We start from the raw sequence: 25,383 nt of genomic DNA on the forward strand, positions 1-25,383 counted from the left end.
TTAAAATATGAAATAAAAGTCTAAATAATGAATGTAAAAGGCTAAAATGTGAAATAAAAGTCCACAGAATAGATTGAAGTTATAATTGTCCCATGAAAAATGAAAATATGAAATGAAAAGACAAATTAACTTCTTTTTCTCTGATTATTTTTACTCTTCATTCCTATGAATGAAGGATGATAACATCAGGGTTACCTTTACATTTTTAAACTGGAGGAAATCTGCTGACCTCATATTTTAGGGCCAGTTATAATAATAGGATATGACCGGGTGTAACTGTACCACGGGCCGGATTTGGCCCACGGGCCATGAGTTTGACACCCGTGGTTTAACCTGATCCGGTTCTGCTGGTCCCAGATGAGGGAGGAACTAAGAGTTCAGGTTTCAGGAGGTTAAATACTGTCAGTCATACTAAGGATTATTCATTTGTTTAACATTGAAGGATCCGAACACTAGAGGGCGCCACTCCGCCGTCAGTGAGGAGAAATGCTGCTGGAATAAGAGCCCCTCTATGCATCCATGCCCGGGCTTTCTGCCCTGCGCTCTGCCTGCCAGGCTGCAGCCGTGTGCCAGCTCGCTGTTTAGTTCTGTTTTACAGTTTAAGAGGAAGACTGCTGATGAAGCGGGGCTGCCTGTCTGAGCAGAAACCACCACATGTAGAGAAAATGAGTCGTAAACACAGAGAACAGGCAGAGGAAGTGATTCTAATCAGGCGCCCTCTCTGGGTGTGACTTCCTCTGAAGTTTGGTTCCACTCTCCCCCAGGCTGTGGCGCAGAGTTTCTCCCTCTGAGGCTCCATCTGAAGGTAAAATAACCTTTTTAAAGGTTTTTAACCGCGCTTTCCTCCTGAATACTACAGTATGGCTGATAATGACGGAGGGAGCAGTCAAACTCCGGGGCTTACACCGTCGCAGGGTTCTCTGCTTCACGGGAACTCGACGGCAGGAACCTCGGAGCCATGGCGGTTGTTTATCTACCGTAGTCAGGGACAAGACTGGATCCTGGTCTACAGGATTCAGAGACAAGACTGGGTCCTGGTCTAGAGGATTCAGGGGCATTTTCAGTGTTAAACCCGGGTTTCTAACGAGGTCCAGTTTAGCTAACCCTGACTAACTTTAACTGGACTAAATGTAAACAGAGACAAAGGCCAGGCTGTCTCAGGGTTGGGGAGTCACGGGGCATCATGGGAGCTGAACCGGATCAGAGTTTATGTAACATGTGAACAGGAAACCCCCGGAACCGGTTTACCTTCAGAGAAAGGTAGAGACTAGCAGGACACCTCAGAGAGCTGATAAACCAGTGTAAATATATGTAATAAACCAGTGTAAATATATGTAATAAACCAGTGTAAATATATTTAATAAACCAGTGTAAATATATTTAATAAACCAGTGTAAATATATTTAATAAACCAGTGTAAATATATTAAATAAACCAGTGTAAATATATTAAATAAACCAGTGTAAATATATTTAATAAACCAGTGTAAATATATTTAATAAACCAGTGTAAATATATTTAATAAACAAGTGTAAATATATGTAATAAACCAGTGTAAATATATTTAATAAACCAGTGTAAATATATTTAATAAACCAGTGTAAATATATTTAATAAACCAGTGTAAATATATTTAATAAACCAGTGTAAATATATTTAATAAACCAGTGTAAATATATTTAATAAACCAGTGTAAATATATTAAATAAACCAGTGTAAATATATTTAATAAACCAGTGTAAATATATTTAATAAACCAGTGTAAATATATTTAATAAACAAGTGTAAATATATGTAATAAACCAGTGTAAATATATTTAATAAACCAGTGTAAATATATTTAATAAACCAGTGTAAATATATTTAATAAACCAGTGTAAATATATTTAATAAACAAGTGTAAATATATGTAATAAACCAGTGTAAATATATTTAATAAACAAGTGTAAATATATGTAATAAACCAGTGTAAATATATTTAATAAACCAGTGTAAATATATTTAATAAACCAGTGTAAATATATTTAATAAACCAGTGTAAATATATTTAATAAACAAGTGTAAATATATGTAATAAACCAGTGTAAATATATTTAATAAACAAGTGTAAATATATTTAATAAACAAGTGTAAATATATTTAATAAACCAGTGTAAATATATTTAATAAACCAGTGTAAATATATTTAATAAACCAGTGTAAATATATTTAATAAACAAGTGTAAATATATTAAATAAACCAGTGTAAATATATTTAATAAACCAGTGTAAATACATTAATTAAACAAGTGTAAATATATTTAATAAACCAGTGTAAATATATTTAATAAACCAGTGTAAATATATTTAATAAACCAGTGTAAATATATTTAATAAACCAGTGTAAATATATTTAATAAACAAGTGTAAATATATTAAATAAACCAGTGTAAATATATTTAATAAACCAGTGTAAATATATTAAATAAACCAGTGTAAATATATTTAATAAACCAGTGTAAATATATTTAATAAACCAGTGTAAATATATTTAATAAACCAGTGTAAATATATTTAATAAACCAGTGTCAATATAATTAATAAACCAGTTTAAATATATTTAATAAACCAGTGTCAATATTTTTAATAAACCAGTGTAAATATTTTCAATAAACCAGTGTAAATATATTTAATAAACCAGTGTAAGAATATTAAATAAACCAGTGTAAATATATTAAATAAACCAGTGTAAATATATTTAATAAACCAGTGTAAATATATTTAATAAACCAGTGTAAATATATTTAATAAACCAGTGTCAATATAATTAATAAACAAGTGTAAATATATTTAATAAACCAGTGTAAATATATTTAATAAACCAGTGTCAATATAATTAATAAACCAGTTTAAATATATTAAATAAACCAGTGTCAATATATTAAATAAACCAGTGTAAAAATATTTAATAAACCAGTGTAAATATATTAAATAAACCAGTGTAAATATATTAAATAAACCAGTGTAAAAATATTTAATAAACCAGTGTAAATATATTAAATAAACCAGTGTAAATATATTTAATAAACCAGTGTAAATATATTAAATAAACCAGTGTAAATATATTTAATAAACCAGTGTAAATATATTAAATAAACCAGTGTAAATATATTAAATATACCAGTGTAAATATATTAAATAAACCAGTGTAAATATATTAAATAAACCAGTGTAAATATATTAAATATACCAGTGTAAATATATTAAATAAACCAGTGTAAATATATTAAATAAACCAGTGTAAATATATTAAATAAACCAGTGTAAATATATTAAATAAACCAGTGTAAATATATTAAATAAACCAGTGTAAATATATTTAATAAACCAGTGTAAATATATTAAATAAACCAGTGTAAATATATTAAATAAACCAGTGTAAATATATTAAATAAACCAGTGTAAATATAATTAATAAACAAGTGTAAATATATTTAATAAACAAGTGTCAATATATTTAATAAACCAGTGTCAATATTTTTAATAAACCAGTGTAAATATTTTCAATAAACCAGTGTTAATATATTTAATAAACCAGTGTAAATATATTAAATAAACCAGTGTATATATATTGAATAAACCAGTGTCAATATATTTAATAAACCAGTTTCAATATATTTAATAAACCAGTGTATATATATTGAATAAACCAGTGTAAATATATTGAATAAACCAGTGTCAATATATTTAATAAACCAGTTTCAATATATTTAATAAACCAGTGTCAATATATTTAATAAACCAGTGTAAATATATTTAATAAACCAGTGTAAATATATTAAATAAACCAGTGTAAATATATTAAATAAACCAGTGTAAAAATATTTAATAAACCAGTGTAAATATATTAAATAAACCAGTTTCAATATATTTAATAAACCAGTGTCAATATATTTAATAAACCAGTGTAAATATATTGAATAAACCAGTGTCAATATATTTAATAAACCAGTTTCAATATATTTAATAAACCAGTGTCAATATATTTAATAAACCAGTGTAAATATATTTAATAAACCAGTGTAAATATATTTAATAAACCAGTTTCAATATATTTAATAAAACAGTTTAAATATTTAATAATAGTGTAAATATACCAATAAACCAGTGTAAATATATTTAATAAACCAGTGTAAATATATTAAATAAACCAGTGTAAATATATTTAATAAACCAGTGTAAATATATTAAATAAACCAGTGTAAATATATTTAATAAACCAGTGTAAATATATTAAATAAACCAGTGTAAATATATTGAATAAACCAGTGTCAATATATTTAATAAACCAGTTTCAATATATTTAATAAACCAGTGTCAATATATTTAATAAACCAGTGTAAATATATTTAATAAACCAGTGTAAATATATTAAATAAACCAGTGTAAATATATTAAATAAACCAGTGTAAATATATTTAATAAACCAGTGTAAATATATTAAATAAACCAGTGTAAATATATTTAATAAACCAGTGTAAATATATTGAATAAACCAGTGTTAATATATTTAATAAACCAGTGTAAATATAATTAATAAACCAGTTTAAATATATTTAATAAACCAGTGTAAATATATTTAATAAACCAGTGTAAATATATTAAATAAACCAGTGTAAATATATTAAATAAACCAGTGTAAATATATTTAATAAACCAGTGTAAATATATTAAATAAACCAGTGTAAATATATTTAATAAACCAGTGTAAATATATTAAATAAACCAGTGTAAATATATTTAATAAACCAGTGTAAATATATTGAATAAACCAGTGTTAATATATAATAAAAATAAACCAGTGTAAATATATTAATAAACCAGTTTAAATATATTTAATAAACCAGTGTAAATATATTTAATAAACCAGTGTAAATATATTTAATAAACCAGTGTAAATATATTTAATAAACCAGTGTATCAATATATTTAATAAACCAGTGTTAAATATATTTAATAAACCAGTGTTCAAATATATTTAATAAACCAGTGTAAATATATTTAATAAACCAATAAAGCTGTAAATATATTAAATAAACCAGTGTAAATATATTTAATAAACCAGTGTAAATATATTAAATAAACCAGTGTAAATATATTTAATAAACCAGTGTTAAATATATTTAATAAACCAGTGTTCAATATATTTAATAAACCAATAAAGTGTAAATATATTAATAAACCAGTGTTCAATATATTTAATAAACCAGTGTAAATATATTTAATAAACCAGTGTAAATATATTTAATAAACCAGTGTAAATATATTAAATAAACCAGTGTAAATATATTTAATAAACAGTGTAATATATTTAATAAACCAGTGTAAATATATTAATAAACCAGTGTTAAATATATTTAATAAACCAGTGTAAATATATTAAATAAACCAGTGTAAATATATTTAATAAACCAGTGTAAATATATTAAATAAACCAGTGTAAATATATTTAATAAACCAGTGTAAATATATTAAATAAACCAGTGTAAATATATTTAATAAACCAGTGTAAATATATTAAATAAACCAGTGTAAATATATTTAATAAACCAGTGTAAATATATTGAATAAACCAGTGTTAATATATTTAATAAACAAGTGTAAATATAATTAATAAACAAGTGTCAATATATTTAATAAACCAGTGTCAATATTTTTAATAAACCAGTGTAAATATTTTCAATAAACCAGTGTTAATATATTTAATAAACCAGTGTAAATATATTAAATAAACCAGTGTATATATATTGAATAAACCAGTGTCAATATATTTAATAAACCAGTTTCAATATATTTAATAAACCAGTGTCAATATATTTAATAAACCAGTGTAAATATATTTAATCAATAGTGTAAATATATTTAATAAACCAGTGTAAATATATTGAATAAACCAGTGTTAATATATTTAATAAACCAGTGTAAATATAATTAATAAACCAGTTTAAATATATTTAATAAACCAGTGTCAATATTTGTAATAAACCAGTGTAAATATTTTCAATAAACCAGTGTAAATATATTAAATAAACCAGTGTATATATATTGAATAAACCAGTGTTAATATATTTAATAAACCAGTGTAAATATATTTAATAAACCAGTGTAAATATATTTAATAAACCAGTGTAAAAATATTAAATAAACCAGTGTAAATATATTTAATAAACCAGTGTAAATATATTAAATAAACCAGTGTAAAAATATTAAATAAACCAGTTTCAATATATTTAATAAACCAGTGTAAATATATTTAATAAACCAGTGTAAATATATTTAATAAACCAGTGTAAATATATTAAATAAACCAGTGTAAATATATTTAATAAACCAGTGTAAATATATTAAATAAACCAGTGTAAATATATTTAATAAACCAGTGTAAATATATTAAATAAACCAGTGTAAATATATTAAATATACCAGTGTAAATATATTAAATAAACCAGTGTAAATATATTAAATAAACCAGTGTAAATATATTAAATAAACCAGTGTAAATATATTTAATAAACCAGTGTAAATATATTAAATAAACCAGTGTAAATATATTAAATAAACCAGTGTAAAAATATTTAATAAACCAGTGTAAATATATTAAATAAACCAGTGTAAATATATTTAATAAACCAGTGTAAATATATTAAATAAACCAGTGTAAATATATTTAATAAACCAGTGTAAATATATTAAATAAACCAGTGTAAATATATTAAATAAACCAGTGTAAATATATTAAATAAACCAGTGTAAATATATTTAATAAACCAGTGTAAATATATTAAATAAACCAGTGTAAATATATTAAATAAACCAGTGTAAATATATTTAATAAACCAGTGTAAATATATTAAATAAACCAGTGTAAATATATTAAATATACCAGTGTAAATATATTAAATAAACCAGTGTAAATATATTAAATAAACCAGTGTAAATATATTTAATAAACCAGTGTAAATATATTAAATAAACCAGTGTAAATATATTTAATAAACCAGTGTAAATATATTAAATAAACCAGTGTAAATATATTTAATAAACCAGTGTAAATATATTAAATAAACCAGTGTAAATATATTGAATAAACCAGTGTCAATATATTTAATAAACCAGTTTCAATATATTTAATAAACCAGTGTCAATATATTTAATAAACCAGTGTAAATATATTTAATAAACCAGTGTAAATATATTTAATAAACCAGTGTAAATATATTAAATAAACCAGTGTAAATATATTTAATAAACCAGTGTAAATATATTAAATAAACCAGTGTAAATATATTTAATAAACCAGTGTAAATATATTAAATAAACCAGTGTAAATATATTAAATATACCAGTGTAAATATATTAAATAAACCAGTGTAAATATATTAAATAAACCAGTGTAAATATATTAAATATACCAGTGTAAATATATTAAATAAACCAGTGTAAATATATTAAATATACCAGTGTAAATATATTAAATAAACCAGTGTAAATATATTAAATAAACCAGTGTAAATATATTTAATAAACCAGTGTAAATATATTAAATAAACCAGTGTAAATATATTAAATATACCAGTGTAAATATATTAAATAAACCAGTGTAAATATATTAAATAAACCAGTGTAAATATATTAAATATACCAGTGTAAATATATTAAATAAACCAGTGTAAATATATTAAATAAACCAGTGTAAATATATTTAATAAACCAGTGTAAATATATTAAATAAACCAGTGTAAATATATTAAATAAACCAGTGTAAATATATTTAATAAACCAGTGTAAATATATTAAATAAACCAGTGTAAATATATTAAATATACCAGTCTTAGTGGCCTATTTTATAGTATTAAATATTTTCAGTCTCTCTTAAATCTCCTCAACGTCAGAGTCCTGCTGTGTTCAGTAAAGACATTTTTGGAGTCTTTAGTCTCTAAACTAACACTAGAACTGATCAGTAATATTCTAGTTCATGGGTGTCAAACTCAGGCCCGGGGGCCAAATCCGGCCCCTGGAACAGTTAAATCCGTCCCTAGAGATGATCTGATATTTCTGTCCCGTCAGTCTGAGGTCTGCAGATTTACTCAGGTTTAAAATGTGAACTTATCCTGATGATTTAAGATTTCTTTGTTAAAAACTGAAACAGTAAGGAGTAAAAATATTTAGAGAAGAAGTCAGGAATGTGGGAAAGGAAAATAATTTGTTTTAATTTCACATCTCAAACTGAGCATTCTGACTTTTATTTGCATACTTTGAGCATTTCAACTCATAATTTTGACTTTTTAGAATATTTTAAGTTTTAAGATTCATTATTCTAATTTTTAAGTGATATTTTGAGCTTTTTAACCAATTCTTTTGTTTTTTATCTTATATTTTCAGCTCCAGACTTTGACTTCATAATCCCATAGTTTGAACTTTTAGACTCACAATTTAAAATCTGAATCATATTTGACTTTTAAATTCATGATTACAAATTTTATTTCTTGTTTTGTCCTTTTAAACTCGTGATTTTGACCCTCTAATATATTTGCCCTTTAAAAAACCTCAATTTCATGATTTCACCTTTTTGAACTACATTTATTTATACATTTATTTTCTCAGATAGTGAGCCTTTAAACTTCTCTTTTTTAACTTTTTAAATGTGAAAATCATTTATCAGTAGCGCTGAAAGATTTAGAAAAATAGTCTAACTGATTTTTTTCCCCTCAAAATTGCGATTTGATATGTAATCTTTCCTTAACTTTCTTTTATTCCTAAATAAGGGTGGAACAGTTCTTTAAAAATATCACATTCTGATGATTTTGACTCGTACTGCCAGTTGTTGCATCAAAGGGGTTTTATCTTTTTCATATTTAACAAGAAAAAAGTACAAAAATGAAGAAGGTAGGATTTTTTTCTAGATTATTCTAAAAATAGCACCTGAATGATTGCATATATGTCCTGCAAAACATCTCTGCTGCAATAAAAAACTTTAAAACTGGTATCTTAACACAAATTTCAGGTCCAATAGATATTCCTTTTGTGATTTGAGAATTGCAGCGGGCCATATTGTGATTTAATCTGATTTTTGATGAATCGCCCAGCTCTGTTTATCAGTGCTCAGGTTTTTCTCTTATTTCTGGTGAAACAAGGTAGACAGTCTCTGGTTTAAAGGTGACCCTGTTAAGCCCTCAGGTTAGTCCTGAATCCAGAATCCGGCCCCTGCTGGGACTGAGTCTGACCCCCTGTCCTAGCTGTTTATGTTAGATTAATATTTTAATCTTTCCTGCAGAGACTGAGCCTCTGTCTGAGCTGCCGTCGTTAATCCTGGATTAACATTCACTCCTTTTTAAATATCTTTATGAATGTTATCCATTATTATTGTTATTGTCTTTTATTGTGAAATTCTGCTCTGACCCAGCTCTTCCTGTCTGTGCAGGTGAGGCATGTGACTCCAGGAGGCTCACCTGTGTGAGCACCCAGGTGTCTTCTTCTTCTACTCCAGTACTGGGAGCGTCTGGACGAGCTGTGAGTAGAGTTTGAGTTCAAATCGACTTCTAAGCTTCCAGAACATTCTGCAGATAAATCTGCAGCTTTCAGCTTTTCACTACTCCCCAAAGAAGTATGAGCACAAGTATACCAAGACTTCCTGTATGCCTTCAAAATAAAAGTCAGGGCTGTGTGTACCATGACTGTAAAGTAGGAGCTTTTATTTTGAGGATGTGGTTTTTGGCCCTCAGAGCAGAGAAATTGAAAACCTTGAGGTGAAATGTTTAACGTCAGCCTCATCAACTTTTAATTCCACGTCTCTGAATATCCAGAATTTTAAATATTATGATTTATCATTCTAAGGAGGTTTCTATACTCTCTGAATTACAGACCGATCCTTTAGGCCCAGCTTCGACTTACAGAAACAGTTTAAATAAAGAGTGTGCAGCACATTTTAGATTTAAAAAAGTGAGACTTTAAATGAAGAATATTGCTGCAGTTATGATATGAAACCAGCTCTTTACTGGGGTTAAATATCTCCTTATATGTTTAATATTTGGCTCTTATGTGCAGAGATTTCTTCTACAGACTCTGTTTTAGAGCCGTTTCATCCTCAGTCTCTAACCCGTGACCTCGCTGACTGTTCTGTGGATGTTTTTGAGCAGACTGTAGATAAAAATGTTAAAAGTATGCACACAGTGTCTCTGACTGTGCAGATAAAGCTGTCTTTGAGATGCTAGCAGTGCTAACAGTAACAGAGTCTGGGCTAATGTTAAACCAGGTTAAAGCTCCACCACAGCGCTGCTTTAGTTACTAACCCCCGTACTTTAACAGCCTCACCTCCTCCTTCACCCACATGCACACAGCTCTGCTCACACTTTATGATTAAATATATGAATGTAATAAACGATCTCCTGGGGGGCCAGGTGGAAGCTGTGGGGGTCTGATGTCTCAGCTCTACTGAGGACGGTCATGTGCTCAGTGGTAACTGGAGCTGTGGCGTCTCTGACTCTGTTTTTATCTCAGACAGTTTAACCTGAGTGGAATTTACTCTCCTTATCAGAGTTCAGCCTTTAGAGAGCTCAGTAATGTTGGAGCACAAAGTCTGAGATCTATAACACGCTCCACACGCTGAGATAAACATGTAAATTCACTCCTTTAAAGCCTTAAACGTCGTTGACTCACTGAGAACATAACAGTGAAATAAATGTAGACGCCTTGACTGATCGAGGACTATCCTGCTCTAACTGGTGTTAAATTCACTCAGGAGCTGAAGCTTCTGTTCAGTTATGAGTCTGTGTTCCTCCATGTATCCTCCTGCAGCTCTGCTGCCGCCTAGTGGACTGATAGTAGAACTACAGCAGCTTATCAGCTTCACCCAGCTGTCTGTCTGCATCCATCTGAACCTGATATGAAGGCAAACAGCCAATCAGCAGACGTTTACTTTAACTGTTATTTAAGCTGTTATTTAAGGTGAATGTGTGTTTTTTTATCTGCAGACTGAAGTGGGAGTAAACTGAAACTGCATCATGGATCAGAGGGAGGGCAGAGAGAAAGAGGAGGAGGCTCGGCGGTAAGAAGAGAAGTCTTTCATAACTCAGATGCTCAGGACAAATGCTTCATTAGCTGCTGCTTCTGTGTTGCAGCACGTTTTAAAAGTGTAACTTTAAATGAGATAAAATTCTGTTGTTGCAGAAAAAGCATGTGAATGCTGAGATGTAGTGGGAACTCTACTGAAAATAGCTGTAAAAGTATAAATAAAAATGTCCTGGTGGTCCCTAACTTTAATCGTTCCATGAAGAGTCTCTGTGTTTAAAGCAAGAATGAAGTAAGCTGAAGCTGTAAGCTTTAGAAGTTAAAGGAGTTCATTTATGAAGAGTTTTCACATTAAAATAATGTTATTTAGAAAAAGCTGAAGAGTTTAACAGTAGAAGAGTGAAAATATTGTTAAAATAGCCAAAGTTATAAACCGTAGAAGAAAGAGCTTTCTGGGGAATTTTCCCGTCTGTTCAACATTGTTTGAATAAAGTTCAATACAAAACAGTGTTAAAGTCAGCTATGGGAAGTCAGAGCAATCCAACTTAGAGCTCCCCTCCTCTCTACAGAGGGCTTTTATTCTGAAATGTTCCTGCTCAGGTGAACTGAGGACTGATGAAGACAGGACTGTGACCACAGTCTCAGGGACAGTTCTCTAGTTTCTCTTTCTCTTGTATTTAATAGATTTCTGCTGACATGTGGTGCTCTGAACTGTTTTAACTCTTTGAACTGCTTCGTGTATGAACGGAGCTCTGATAATAATCTGAATACTTGGACTACATGGTGGTATGTCTCTCTGTAAACCAGGAGCCGTATGAGATCAGACTCTCCAGGATCTGAACCCAGCATGTGGTCCTTCAGGAGCGACTGGTCCAAGGAGCCGCCGCTTTATTTCCAGAGTGATGATTCTAGAGGGTAAGTCAGCGTCCCGTTAGAGGGCGGCTTTGGGAGAAGAATCGCCACATTACTGCTCTTACCCTGATGCAGCCGCCATCATTGTGCTACACGAGGAAAAAACCTACTAGATAAAGTCTACTCCAACATTAAACAGGGACACAGGGCCGTACCGTCACCCCACCTAGGCCAGTTAGACCACATACCCTGTTTATGTTACCAGCCTACACCCCCCTCAGGAAAAGAGACCCCCCCCCACCTCAAAAACCATCAAGGCATGGCCTGATGGCGCCTCCTCACAGCTGCAGGACTGTGACAGACTGGAGCATCTTTGAGTCCCAAGACCTGGTGTACCCAACATCTGTACTCTGGTACATCCAGTACCGCACAGACCAAAAACCCTGGATGACAGGAGAGGTCAGGACATTATAGACCAGGATAAACAGAGCTGGTTTATTAGTGAACATTATAGACCAGGATAAACAGAGCTGGTTTATTAGTGAACATTAAAGACCAGGATAAACAGAGCTGGTTTATTAGTGAACATTAAAGACCAGGATAAACAGAGCTGGTTTATTAGTGAACATTAAAGACCAGGATAAACAGAGCTGGTTTATTAGTGAACATTATAGACCAGGATAAACAGAGCTGGTTTATTAGTGATAATTAAAGACCAGGATAAACAGAGCTGGTTTATTAGTGAACATTATAGACCAGGATAAACAGAGCTGGTTTATTAGTGAACATTATAGACCAGGATAAACAGAGCTGGTTTATTAGTGAACATTAAAGACCAGGATAAACAGAGCTGGTTTATTAGTGAACATTAAAGACCAGGATAAACAGAGCTGGTTTATTAGTGAACATTAAAGACCAGGATAAACAGAGCTGGTTTATTAGTGAACATTATAGACCAGGATAAACAGAGCTGGTTTATTAGTGAACATTATAGACCAGGATAAACAGAGCTGGTTTATTAGTGAACATTAAAGACCAGGATAAACAGAGCTGGTTTATTAGTGAACATTATAGACCAGGATAAACAGAGCTGGTTTATTAGTGAACATTATAGACCAGGATAAACAGAGCTGGTTTATTAGTGAACATTATAGACCAGGATAAACAGAGCTGGTTTATTAGTGAACATTATAGACCAGGATAAACAGAGCTGGTTTATTAGTGAACATTATAGACCAGGATAAACAGAGCTGGTTTATTAGTGAACATTATAGACCAGGATAAACAGAGCTGGTTTATTAGTGAACATTATAGACCAGGATAAACAGAGCTGGTTTATTAGTGAACATTATAGACCAGGATAAACAGAGCTGGTTTATTAGTGAACATTATAGACCAGGATAAACAGAGCTGGTTTATTAGTGAACATTATAGACCAGGATAAACAGAGCTGGTTTATTAGTGATAATTATAGACCAGGATAAACAGAGCTGGTTTATTAGTGAACATTATAGACCAGGATAAACAGAGCTGGTTTATTAGTGAACATTATAGACCAGGATAAACAGAGCTGGTTTATTAGTGAACATTATAGACCAGGATAAACAGAGCTGGTTTATTAGTGAACATTATAGACCAGGATAAACAGAGCTGGTTTATTAGTGAACATTATAGACCAGGATAAACAGAGCTGGTTTATTAGTGAACATTATAGACCAGGATAAACAGAGCTGGTTTATTAGTGAACATTATAGACCAGGATAAACAGAGCTGGTTTATTAGTGAACATTATAGACCAGGATAAACAGAGCTGGTTTATTAGTGAACATTATAGACCAGGATAAACAGAGCTGGTTTATTAGTGAACATTAAAGACCAGGATAAACAGAGCTGGTTTATTAGTGAACATTAAAGACCAGGATAAACAGAGCTGGTTTATTAGTGAACATTATAGACCAGGATAAACAGAGCTGGTTTATTAGTGAACATTAAAGACCAGGATAAACAGAGCTGGTTTATTAGTGAACATTATAGACCAGGATAAACAGAGCTGGTTTATTAGTGAACATTATAGACCAGGATAAACAGAGCTGGTTTATTAGTGAACATTATAGACCAGGATAAACAGAGCTGGTTTATTAGTGAACATTATAGACCAGGATAAACAGAGCTGGTTTATTAGTGAACATTAAAGACCAGGATAAACAGAGCTGGTTTATTAGTGAACATTATAGACCAGGATAAACAGAGCTGGTTTATTAGTGAACATTATAGACCAGGATAAACAGAGCTGGTTTATTAGTGAACATTGTAGACCAGGATAAACAGAGCTGGTTTATTAGTGATAATTATAGACCAGGATAAACAGAGCTGGTTTATTAGTGAACATTATAGACCAGGATAAACAGAGCTGGTTTATTAGTGAACATTAAAGACCAGGATAAACAGAGCTGGTTTATTAGTGAACATTAAAGACCAGGATAAACAGAGCTGGTTTATTAGTGAACATTATAGACCAGGATAAACAGAGCTGGTTTATTAGTGAACATTATAGACCAGGATAAACAGAGCTGGTTTATTAGTGAACATTATAGACCAGGATAAACAGAGCTGGTTTATTAGTGAACATTATAGACCAGGATAAACAGAGCTGGTTTATTAGTGAACATTAAAGACCAGGATAAACAGAGCTGGTTTATTAGTGAACATTATAGACCAGGATAAACAGAGCTGGTTTATTAGTGAACATTATAGACCAGGATAAACAGAGCTGGTTTATTAGTGAACATTATAGACCAGGATAAACAGAGCTGGTTTATTAGTGAACATTATAGACCAGGATAAACAGAGCTGGTTTATTAGTGAACATTATAGACCAGGATAAACAGAGCTGGTTTATTAGTGAACATTATAGACCAGGATAAACAGAGCTGGTTTATTAGTGAACATTAAAGACCAGGATAAACAGAGCTGGTTTATTAGTGAACATTAAAGACCAGGATAAACAGAGCTGGTTTATTAGTGAACATTAAAGACCAGGATAAACAGAGCTGGTTTATTAGTGAACATTATAGACCAGGATAAACAGAGCTGGTTTATTAGTGAACATTATAGACCAGGATAAACAGAGCTGGTTTATTAGTGAACATTAAAGACCAGGATAAACAGAGCTGGTTTATTAGTGAACATTATAGACCAGGATAAACAGAGCTGGTTTATTAGTGAACATTATAGACCAGGATAAACAGAGCTGGTTTATTAGTGAACATTATAGACCAGGATAAACAGAGCTGGTTTATTAGTGAACATTATAGACCAGGATAAACAGAGCTGGTTTATTAGTGAACATTATAGACCAGGATAAACAGAGCTGGTTTATTAGTGAACATTATAGACCAGGATAAACAGAGCTGGTTTATTAGTGAACATTAAAGACCAGGATAAACAGAGCTGGTTTATTAGTGAACATTATAGACCAGGATAAACAGAGCTGGTTTATTAGTGAACATTATAGACCAGGATAAACAGAGCTGGTTTATTAGTGAACATTAAAGACCAGGATAAACAGAGCTGGTTTATTAGTGAACATTATAGACCAGGATAAACAGAGCTGGTTTATTAGTGAACATTAAAGACCAGGATAAACAGAGCTGGTTTATTAGTGAACATTATAGACCAGGATAAACAGAGCTGGTTTATTAGTGAACATTATAGACCAGGATAAACAGAGCTGGTTTATTAGTGAACATTAAAGACCAGGATAAACAGAGCTGGTTTATTAGTGAACATTAAAGACCAGGATAAACAGAGCTGGTTTATTAGTGAACATTATAGACCAGGATAAACAGAGCTGGTTTATTAGTGAACATTATAGACCAGGATAAACAGAGCTGGTTTATTAGTGAACATTATAGACCAGGATAAACAGAGCTGGTTTATTAGTGAACATTATAGACCAGGATAAACAGAGCTGGTTTATTAGTGAACATTATAGACCAGGATAAACAGAGCTGGTTTATTAGTGAACATTATAGACCAGGATAAACAGAGCTGGTTTATTAGTGAACATTAAAGACCAGGATAAACAGAGCTGGTTTATTAGTGAACATTAAAGACCAGGATAAACAGAGCTGGTTTATTAGTGAACATTATAGACCAGGATAAACAGAGCTGGTTTATTAGTGAACATTATAGACCAGGATAAACAGAGCTGGTTTATTAGTGAACATTATAGACCAGGATAAACAGAGCTGGTTTATTAGTGAACATTATAGACCAGGATAAACAGAGCTGGTTTATTAGTGAACATTAAAGACCAGGATAAACAGAGCTGGTTTATTAGTGAACATTATAGACCAGGATAAACAGACGCGCAGTTTTAACCTACATACACGCTTTCCCATCCCTGTCACATCTCTGATGGTCTCTCTCTCTCTGTAAACCAGGTTCCATGGTAGACCAGACTCTCCTGAACCCAGCCACGTGTCCTTAAAGAGTGACTGGTCCAAGGAGCCGCCGCTGTATTTCAGTGGACCTTTACCAGAGAGGTAAGCCAACATCTGGGTACTTTGAAGTGTGGATAACCTTTCAGAGGATGGATTATTCTGGGTTTTTCATGCATGCAGATTGTTTCTGGGATGTTTTTGACGGAGGATGTGGAGTTTAATATCCAGCAGAGGCAGCATTGGACAGAAATTATTCCTTGTTAGAAAAAAACGGATTAGACTTCTAGTTGTCAGCTTTTTCCCAACTCAGCATTTAAAGTTTATTCCAATATCTGATGGACTTCCTCTGTCTGTAAACCAGGTTCCATGGTAGACCAGACTCTCCTGAACCCAGCCACGTGTCCTTAAAGAGTGACTGGTCCAAGGAGCCGCCGCTGTATTTCAGAAGAGAAAAGTAAGTCAACATTAGATATAAATATTTTAAATATTAAAGGTCATGAGGCAGAACCACTTGTTCTGAGACCGTGGTGTGGTTTAAATGTGCTAGAAATGTAAAAACAGATTTAGCTGCTTCCCACTGAGGTGTTCTAATAAACTCAAATAAACGTAGCAGCATAGAGCCTTCCTTTGGGATGTGTGTGAATATCAGGACATGAAAGTCAAGAGTTAATGTGAAAGGACTATTATAGGAGCTAACTGGTCATGGTTTCTCCACAGAGTTGACCAGCAGAACTCAGATGTACCCAGTGGTTCATCTTTGCAGCAGCATCAGACAGGATTGGACTCCATATTTTTGGTAAGTACATGCACAACAACTACATCTGGCTACTCTAACTGGTGAGCTGTCTGTCTGGATTTGCAAACCTCCCTGTTGCTCCAGTTTTCATTCATACCTCTCAGAGGACTTCTTGGGTGTACTGGTTTGAAACTGGAACCATGACAACATCATAAATCTGTATAGATTTTCTATAAAATCCACAATTCTTAGCATCCTTTTCCTCTTTTACCACAACTTAGCCTAGCTTAGCCTTGGCTGCTTCTGCCTCTAATGCTGGGTTCAGTTTTTCCTCCTCCTCCTTTACTGATAATGGTACGTGTATAAGATGTAGTTCTGGAGGACAGTGAACTCTTTAGGATTCAGGAACCACTGAATCTCAGTGAGTGGATGGGTGACTGCACAGGGAAAGCAAAGCCATAAACACGAACACCCACTCGACTACAACGAATAGCTTCATGTTCCAAAAACAGATTTTCCCAACTCAGCGACACACCCGCTGAGAATAAAACTGACAGACAGACGAACAGTCCCAGGGATTTGGACCTGCAACCTTCAGACTGCCAGCCAGACCTCTCTTCCTCTTGGCCACAGAGACAGACGTCTCTAGAAGCTCCCAAAGATTCTTCCTTCTTTCTTTGGACTCAAATCTTGAAAACAAAGTGTTGTTTAGATTTGAACCTGAACCCTGCAGTTTGCTTGGTAGTCCTCTATCCCTCCAGGCTACAGACGCGTATAGTGCTTTCAGACAGACATGGTTCTGGTTCTGGTTCTGGTTCTGGCTCTGTTGTGGAGTCTCAGAACCTTGGTGCTTTCTGGCTAACCAGCCTGTGTTTCCAGTTTAAGAGGAACCAAAGTGGAAGGATGTGATGGACGCTCCACTTTTGCCCAAGTCTTTCTTGTTTAATAAATAAATGCTTCTGGATGAGCATCATTATTTTATATTATCAACTGTCTGGAAAATACAGGGGCCCTTGCATACGTGGGGACCCTAGACCACAGCCTTGGCTAGAGCATGAGATGTAATGCCCTTGACCTTTGAGCTCCAGAGTATAACCAGTCGATTAAGTTTATTAAGTGGACATTCATTTAAAGTTTGAAGAAAAACCCATCAAGCATTCTTGAGACTAGAAATAATACCAACAAAGGCTTGTACATATCTAAATCTTAATTTTGATATTTTCCAAGTCTATTGTTCTTTTGTGTTACATGTGTAATTCCTGTACACTGAGAGGAAAGCTAACCAGAGTTGAAGTCTTTGATGCATAAGCGTAGTTGGCCAGTAAAGCTGATTGTGATTTCAAGCCTACTGTTGCCTCAGGACTACACCTGACTATGCCCGCTGACTTCTCTAGTATATTTTATTCCCAGTGAGCTCCAGGCTGTCCTAACAATGATTACTCTTAAAAAGAACAGTGTCTTAAATGAGGTTTTATGCCTTCTGTCAATGTTTGTCTTCGTAATATTCTGTTTCAGCTGCTTGAGGAGAATATTATCCCGTTTGTAAAGCGTGAGCTGAAGAGGATCCACAAGAGTCTGGTTAACCCAGAAAGTTTCAAGAGTTTGAGGGATGATGAGGAAGTGTTGGATGGTGATGAAGAGGAGGAGCAGAGTAGCAGCAGGGAGGCATTTCTGAAGATCACAGTGAACTTTCTGAGGAGGATGAAGCAGGAGGAGCTGGCTGACCTTCTGCTGAGCAGTAAGTGTGTTTCTATCACAGTTTGACACGCTGACTACATGGGACATCCCTCAAGAAAAAAGGAAGATGATATTTCAATTTTAGAAGGGTTGTTTTAACTCTATCAGCCCCTTACTTGACATGTTTGTCTGTATTTATTCAGGACCTTCATCTTCAGTTTGTCAGCGTAAACTTAAATCCAACCTGAAGGATAAGTTCCAGTGTGTGTTTGAGGGGATCGCTAAAGAAGGGAACCCAGTCCTCCTGAATCAGATCTACACAGAGCTCTACATCACTGAGGGAGGGACTGGAGAGGTCAACGAGGAACACGAGGTCAGACAGATCGAAAATGCATCAAGAAAACCATACACACCTGAAACAACCATCAGACAGGAGGACATCTTCAAAGCTGTGGCTGGAAGAAAAGAACCAATCAGGACAGTGATGACGAAGGGCGTGGCTGGCATTGGGAAAACAGTCTTAACACAGAAGTTCACTCTGGACTGGGCTGAAGGCAGAGCCAACCAGGACATCCAGTTCACATTTCCATTCACTTTCAGAGAGCTGAATGTGCTGAAAGAGAAAGAGTTCAGCTTGGTGGAGCTCCTTCATCACTTCTTTACTGAAACCAAAGAAGCAGGACTCTGCAGGTTTGAGGACTTCCAGGTGGTCTTCATCTTTGACGGTCTGGATGAGTGTCGGCTTCCTCTGGACTTCACCAACAATGAGATCCTGACTGATGTTAGCCAGTCCACCTCGGTGGATGTGCTGCTGACTAACCTCATCAGGGGGAACCTGCTTCCATCTGCTCGCCTCTGGATAACCACACGACCTGCAGCAGCCAATCAGATCCCTCCTGGGTGTGTTGACATGGTGACAGAGGTCAGAGGGTTCACTGACCCTCAGAAGGAGGAGTACTTCAGGAAGAGGTTCAAAGATGAGAGGCAGGCCAGCAGAATCATCTCCCACATCAAGACCTCCAGAAGCCTCCAGATCATGTGCCACATCCCGGTCTTCTGCTGGATCACTGCTACAGTTCTGGAGGATCTGCTGAAGACCACCAAGAGAGGAGAGCTGCCCAAGACCCTGACTGAGATGTTCATCCACTTCCTGGTGGTTCAGACCAAACTGAAGAACATCAAGTATGATGGAGGAGCTGAGACTGATCCAAACTGGAGTCCAGAGAGCATGAAGATGATCCGGTCTCTGGGTAAGCTGGCTTTTGAGCAGCTGCAGAAAGGAAACCTGATCTTCTATGAACCAGACCTGATGGAGTGTGGAATCGATATCAGAGAAGCCTCCTGGTACTCAGGAGTGTTCACACAGGTCTTCAGAGTGGAGAGAGGACTGTACCAGGACCAGGTCTTCTGCTTCATCCATCTGAGTGTTCAGGAGTTTCTGGCTGCTCTTCATGTCCATCAGACCTTCACCAACTCTGGAGTCAATCTGCTGTCAGAAGAACCATCAACCTCCCAGACACAGTTCTACCAAACAGCCGTGGACCAGGCCCTGCAGAGTCCAAATGGACACCTGGACCTGTTCCTCCGCTTCCTCCTGGGTCTTTCACTGCAGACCAATCAGACTCTCCTACGAGGTCTGGTAGCACCAACAAGAAGTAGCTCAGAGACTGATGAGGACAAAGTGGAGTACATCAAGAAGAAGATTAATGAGATGATCTCACCAGAAAGGAGCATCAATCTGTTCCACTGTCTGAACGAGCTGAAGGACTATTCTCTAGAAAAGCAGATCCAGCAGTACCTTGGTTCAGGAAAACTTGCCAGAGAGAAACTGTCTCCTGCTCAGTGGTCAGCTCTGGTCTTCATCTTGCTCTCATCAGAGAAAGATCTGGATGTCTTTGACCTGAGGAAGTACTCTGCATCTGAAGAGGCTCTCCTGAGGCTGCTGCCAGTGGTCAGAGCCTCCAAGAAAGCTGTGTATGTAAAACGTAATCATTAATACTTTCTAAGCCTGTCACTGTCTGAATAAATAACTGTTAACTAGCTTTCTTACTGCTGTCTCTCCAGGCTGAGTGGATGTAATCTCTCAGAAGAAAGCTGTAAAGCTCTGTCATCAGTCATCAGCTCCCAGTCCTCCAATCTGAGGGAGCTGGACCTGAGTAACAACAACCTGCAGGACTCAGGAGTGGAGATCTTGTCTGAGGGACTGGGGAGTCCAAACTGTTTACTGGAAACCCTCAGGTCAGCAGTCCCAGTTTGTACTTATTTATAGACCTGTATTTTTTTATATGACTGGAACAGCAATGCCCTCATATTTGTTGTTCTGTGTCTTTGCAGGCTGTCAGGCTGTCTGATCACAGACAAAGGCTGCTCTTTTCTAGTCTCAGCTCTGACATCCAACCCCTCCCACCTCAGAGAGCTTGACCTGTGCTACAATCATCTGACTGATTCAGAAGTGGCCAAACTGGAGGATCCAAACTGGGAACTTTGGTATGGCCACAGCTAGTAAACAAAAGGGATTGAAACATGCAGCGCTGCAGCTCTTTGCACTGTTTCTAGGGTTGTTCAATCACTCAGACAGCTCTTTAACCACCCACTTTCTGTGGGAATAGGCGGCACCACTTTGTGAAATGCACACAGTAAAAACTCATTGGCACAAGGGAAGAGTCAAAAGTCAACAGTCAGCTCAGAGTACAACTAAATCTTGCCTGTAGCTACCGCCTCGTTATCCTCACGCAGACGCTGGTTGGTCTGAACAGCGCCTGGTTTAGATAGAAAGATAGTCATTAATTGTCATTGCATTACCTACGTTTGGCAGTCTCCTCTGTAGCAGCAAACACAGTGGTCCAAGCGGTGGTTAGAAATCCGCAGCCTCACGTCATCCAACCTGCTGGCGAGGGAGCGGGCACCCGGGAGAAAGATGCTTGGTAGGGCAGGTTTGTGTGGGGCTGCTCTTAGCCTAGCCTTCAGCCCTGCTTCTGCCTTCTCGCACAATGCCGTCGCTGCCTCCTCCCCACAGGCTGTAGGTGTCGTGCTGCTCCACTTCCTCCTCCTGTCAGTCTCCAAGCGTCCTGTTCTCCAGATAATCTCCATCAGGAGGGATATAAACTCTGTGGGCATGCTGACAGTTCTGGTTTAAGTGTAGGGCTTTGTTTTGCTGCTGGTGATGGAGCGCTGGGCCACTGCGTTTGTACAGGCCACCCCATGCTACCTCAGTAGGTAGCATTCAGTAGTCTCCTGTAGATCAGACAGTGTTCATGGTAGTTACTGGCAGTTGTTGTTAGCTTTTAAGCTAGCCAGGAGTTGTAGTTGAGACTGAGGTCTTCTTTTCACCTTTTTTGGGTTTTTCTTGATGGAAATTTCACGTTCTTTCTCTCAAAGTTGTCCTGGACCATACATCTTTTTTGCTTTCATAGGTTTCAACATATGTTGTCAACTTAACTGTAAAAAACACTACAAGGTGGGGTGAAGGTGGAGGTGGAGTCCTTCGGTCAATTAGTGATTAGGTCTACTTGGTTCTGTTCATTAAGTTGGTAGATACACACAAAAACAAGGACTCAACCAACGTTGTTTACTGTCACAAAAATGTTCTGTCTTTAGTTAACCTGCCCCAGCGTGGCTGGTAGGTTGAGCAAATTCACAAAACACTGCTCAAAAATACCTGCATTTGGCTGGTGGTGAGTGCTAATGTCCACCCTGGTGGACAGAGTCCTTTTCCAAACATGCTTCTTCTTCTTCCCTGTATTTTCAAATGGCAGTCATTTAAAAGTTTGATATTTGATCCATGCTTTAACGGTCTCTTTCTTCCAGGCTGGAGCCTTCTGGACCTCAGTGGTTGACACCAGGTCTGAGGAAGTGTAAGTGTCTTTTTGATTGGACTTTTGCATCACATATAATCAATCTTCTGCTTATTGATTGCTCATCCAGATTTCTGCAGTCATGACTCCTGGTCATTCATCATTCTAATCAATAACCAAAGGATCAATCATAGCTACTTCTGCTGATCTCTTCATCAGATTCTTGTGAACTCCAGCTCGACCCAAACACCATGTACAGACAGATCCAACTGTCCGACAACAACAGGAAGATGACCTATGTGGAGGAGGACCAGCCGTATCCTGATCATCCAGACAGGTTTGAGGAGTGGCGTCAGGTGCTGTGTAGAGATGGTCTGACTGGTCGCTGTTACTGGGAGGCGGACTGCCTCGGATACGTGGATGTGTCGGTGAGTTACAGAGGAATCAGCAGGAGAGGAAACAGAGACGACTGTTCGTTTGGAAGCAACGATCAGTCCTGGAGTCTCCACTGCACCAGTGATGGTCGCTTTTGTGTGTGGCACAACAACAAAGGAACCATCTCCTACTCCTCCGCCTCCCTGGCCTCATCCGCCCCCTTCCACTCCTTAGGCCCGGTCTCTAACAGAGTAGCCGTGTATGTGGACCATCCTGCTGGCATCTTGTCCTTCTACATCGTCTCCTCTGACACAGGCAAACTGGTCCACATCCACACCTTCAACACCACATTCACTGAGCCTCTGTATCCTGGGTTTGGTTTTGGGTTCACCAATCCTGGGTCCTTGGTGTCTCAGTGTTCCCTGTTGGAGGACTGTCTCTGCTACATGTGATGGGTAGAGTAATACATCAGTTATACCTTTCTTAGGAGTGTGTTTGATACATGAGCTGCATTGTTCTAGGTCCTTTATAGACTAAAGCTTCACCTCCTCCACCCCAGCTCCTCCTTTATAGACTAAAGCTCCACCTCCTCCACCCCAGCCTCCTCCTTTATAGACTAAAGCTCCACCTCCTCCACCCCAGCCTCCTCCTTTATAGACTAAAGCTCCACCTCCTCCACCCCAGCCTCCTCCTTTATAGACTAAAGCTCCACCTCCTCCACCCCAGCCTCCTTTATAGTTTAAATCTTGTTCAGGGTCGCACTACTATGGATTAATTACTAATGAACTAATTATATTGTATACCGTTGGCATTTTTATTAATGTATCTATCCATATGGGTGTTTCTAGCCATGCGCTCCCTGAAAGTCAAATCATGTTGCTTGACTATCCCAGGGAGCATCTTTAGAGCAGAGCCTTCTTCACCAAGTAAAACAGCAGATATATTTTGCAATAAAATTGAATGTTCCTGACCCCAGATATATTGCTTTAAAATGTAGACAGGACAGTGCAGTTGTTGGACTCAGTTTCTCCTTCTGTCGAGACACAAGACCCCCACTCATTAAGCAGACTTGGTGAATAACTGTTGAATTTAATGGTGTAGAAATGCCATTTTCTCTTATCTTCAGCATTCTTTGTGATTGTTGACAGGTTGGCTGTCTGAAGTTAACCACTTAAAGGGTCACACAAATGTATTGCTTTGCATCACCTTTGTTTTTGGCTCTGTAGAAATCAAGCCTATTATACATGTAAGTGTAATAATGATTTGGCCATTATAATAAAGGCTTTTTGAGTATTTTCCTCTCATTGTTTTCCCGTCTGGAATGCCTGATTTCCTCTTTTTACATTGCTTCATACTTGGAAGTGTGTTGACCGTCTTTTTGGATTGAATTACCAGCGTCATTTAGCTCACTGAATGTGTGTTCCCCTCCAGTTGGACTGGTTGTGAGGTGGTAGACTTTAGCCAATCAGCAGGCCAGTTTCATGCATCTGGGGGAGAACTAACCTTTTTCTTTTTCACCAAGTAATGGGAAACAGAAACAAAATATTTCCCTCTGAAATTAGTCAAGTAGTGATTTTCAGAACTATTAAATACAAATACAGAAAAAGCTTCTCAATCACAGTAAAGCATGTAAAGGTAATGTAATAACTGAACTTCCATGGTACCTGGGTTAACTCTTATTGTTTGGAACTAAATAAAGGGTGTCCAAAGTAGACCCAGATCTCTGTCTCTACCTGTAGGTAGTCTCCAATCTCCCAGGGATGACTTCCTCTTGACAAGTAATGGTTCTCCAGTCCTGGTTCTCACTCAGAGGGAAGAAATTCTTGAAATGCCAAGACCTAAAGCTTGTGCACCAGTTGGTCCAGGAATTTTAAGAAGGGCCGGTGGGACTATTTGTATCAGCGCCCTTTGAGAGGAAGCCATTTTCCGACTGGCCAACCTTCCCTTGCAAATTCGTCTCAGAAAGCTGAAATCTAACTGCCTTCCAAGGTAAGACACGGCGGCAGCCATGAAGCCAATACTCGCCCAGAACCGGCGTGGCTTGGCCTGAAACTAGCCGGCTGTTATGACTGAGTCAAAGATGTGAGCCCTGAAGAGCTGGGCAACACGGCAGCCAGGATATGCCTCTGAGCTGAATAGCAAATCATCTAAAGTACCAGAGGCCCTCTGGAGGACCAGGGCCCTCATCCATACCTAGTAATGGTACGTCACAGTCTAGAAGATCCTCAAGGGGGAGGGGACAGTCCAACAGGGCTTTTCCACATTGACTTTTGGCTGTTCCAATCCAAACTGAGCCGTGCTGATTGACTTTTCTATCATCAGTTTGGCCGTGCTGAGCGACACAGAGCTTTGCCCGGAATGGTCCTGCTCAGAAGCAGGGCCAAAGCGTGCCCACCTGCCCTACCTCCACGTGTATCACAGTGATGTCACAGCGGTCTGTCGTCATTCGAGGACGCCT

At 35.9% G+C, this 25,383-nt stretch overlaps 1 protein-coding gene across 1 annotated transcript; it reads left to right on the top strand.

Annotated features, from left to right (window-relative positions):
* Nucleotides 1–536: 536 nt before the first annotated feature.
* LOC121506088 (protein NLRC3-like) lies at nucleotides 537–23,573 on the top strand. The gene is made up of 13 exons (XM_041781619.1): nucleotides 537–805; nucleotides 9,461–9,549; nucleotides 11,010–11,083; nucleotides 11,854–11,961; nucleotides 16,344–16,445; nucleotides 16,705–16,797; nucleotides 17,061–17,139; nucleotides 18,595–18,817; nucleotides 18,960–20,730; nucleotides 20,821–20,994; nucleotides 21,091–21,243; nucleotides 22,564–22,610; nucleotides 22,770–23,573. Exons 3-13 carry the CDS (start codon nucleotides 11,040–11,042, stop codon nucleotides 23,375–23,377), a joined length of 3,402 nt encoding a protein of 1,133 aa, XP_041637553.1. The 5' UTR covers nucleotides 537–805; nucleotides 9,461–9,549; nucleotides 11,010–11,039; the 3' UTR covers nucleotides 23,378–23,573.
* Nucleotides 23,574–25,383: the final 1,810 nt, after the last annotated feature.

This window comes from Cheilinus undulatus, linkage group 24, assembly GCF_018320785.1.
Source record: "Cheilinus undulatus linkage group 24, ASM1832078v1, whole genome shotgun sequence".
Taxonomy (NCBI): domain Eukaryota; kingdom Metazoa; phylum Chordata; class Actinopteri; order Labriformes; family Labridae; genus Cheilinus; species Cheilinus undulatus.

Coding starts and splice junctions, on each gene's coding strand:
- LOC121506088 (XM_041781619.1), top strand. CDS start 11,040: ATGGATCAGAGGGAGGGCAGAGAGAAAGAGGAGGAGGCTCGGCG. Junction 16,446..16,704: donor AGTGGACCTTTACCAGAGAG/GTAAGCCAACAT, acceptor TCTGTAAACCAG/GTTCCATGGTAGACCAGACT. Junction 20,731..20,820: donor AGAGCCTCCAAGAAAGCTGT/GTATGTAAAACG, acceptor CTGTCTCTCCAG/GCTGAGTGGATGTAATCTCT.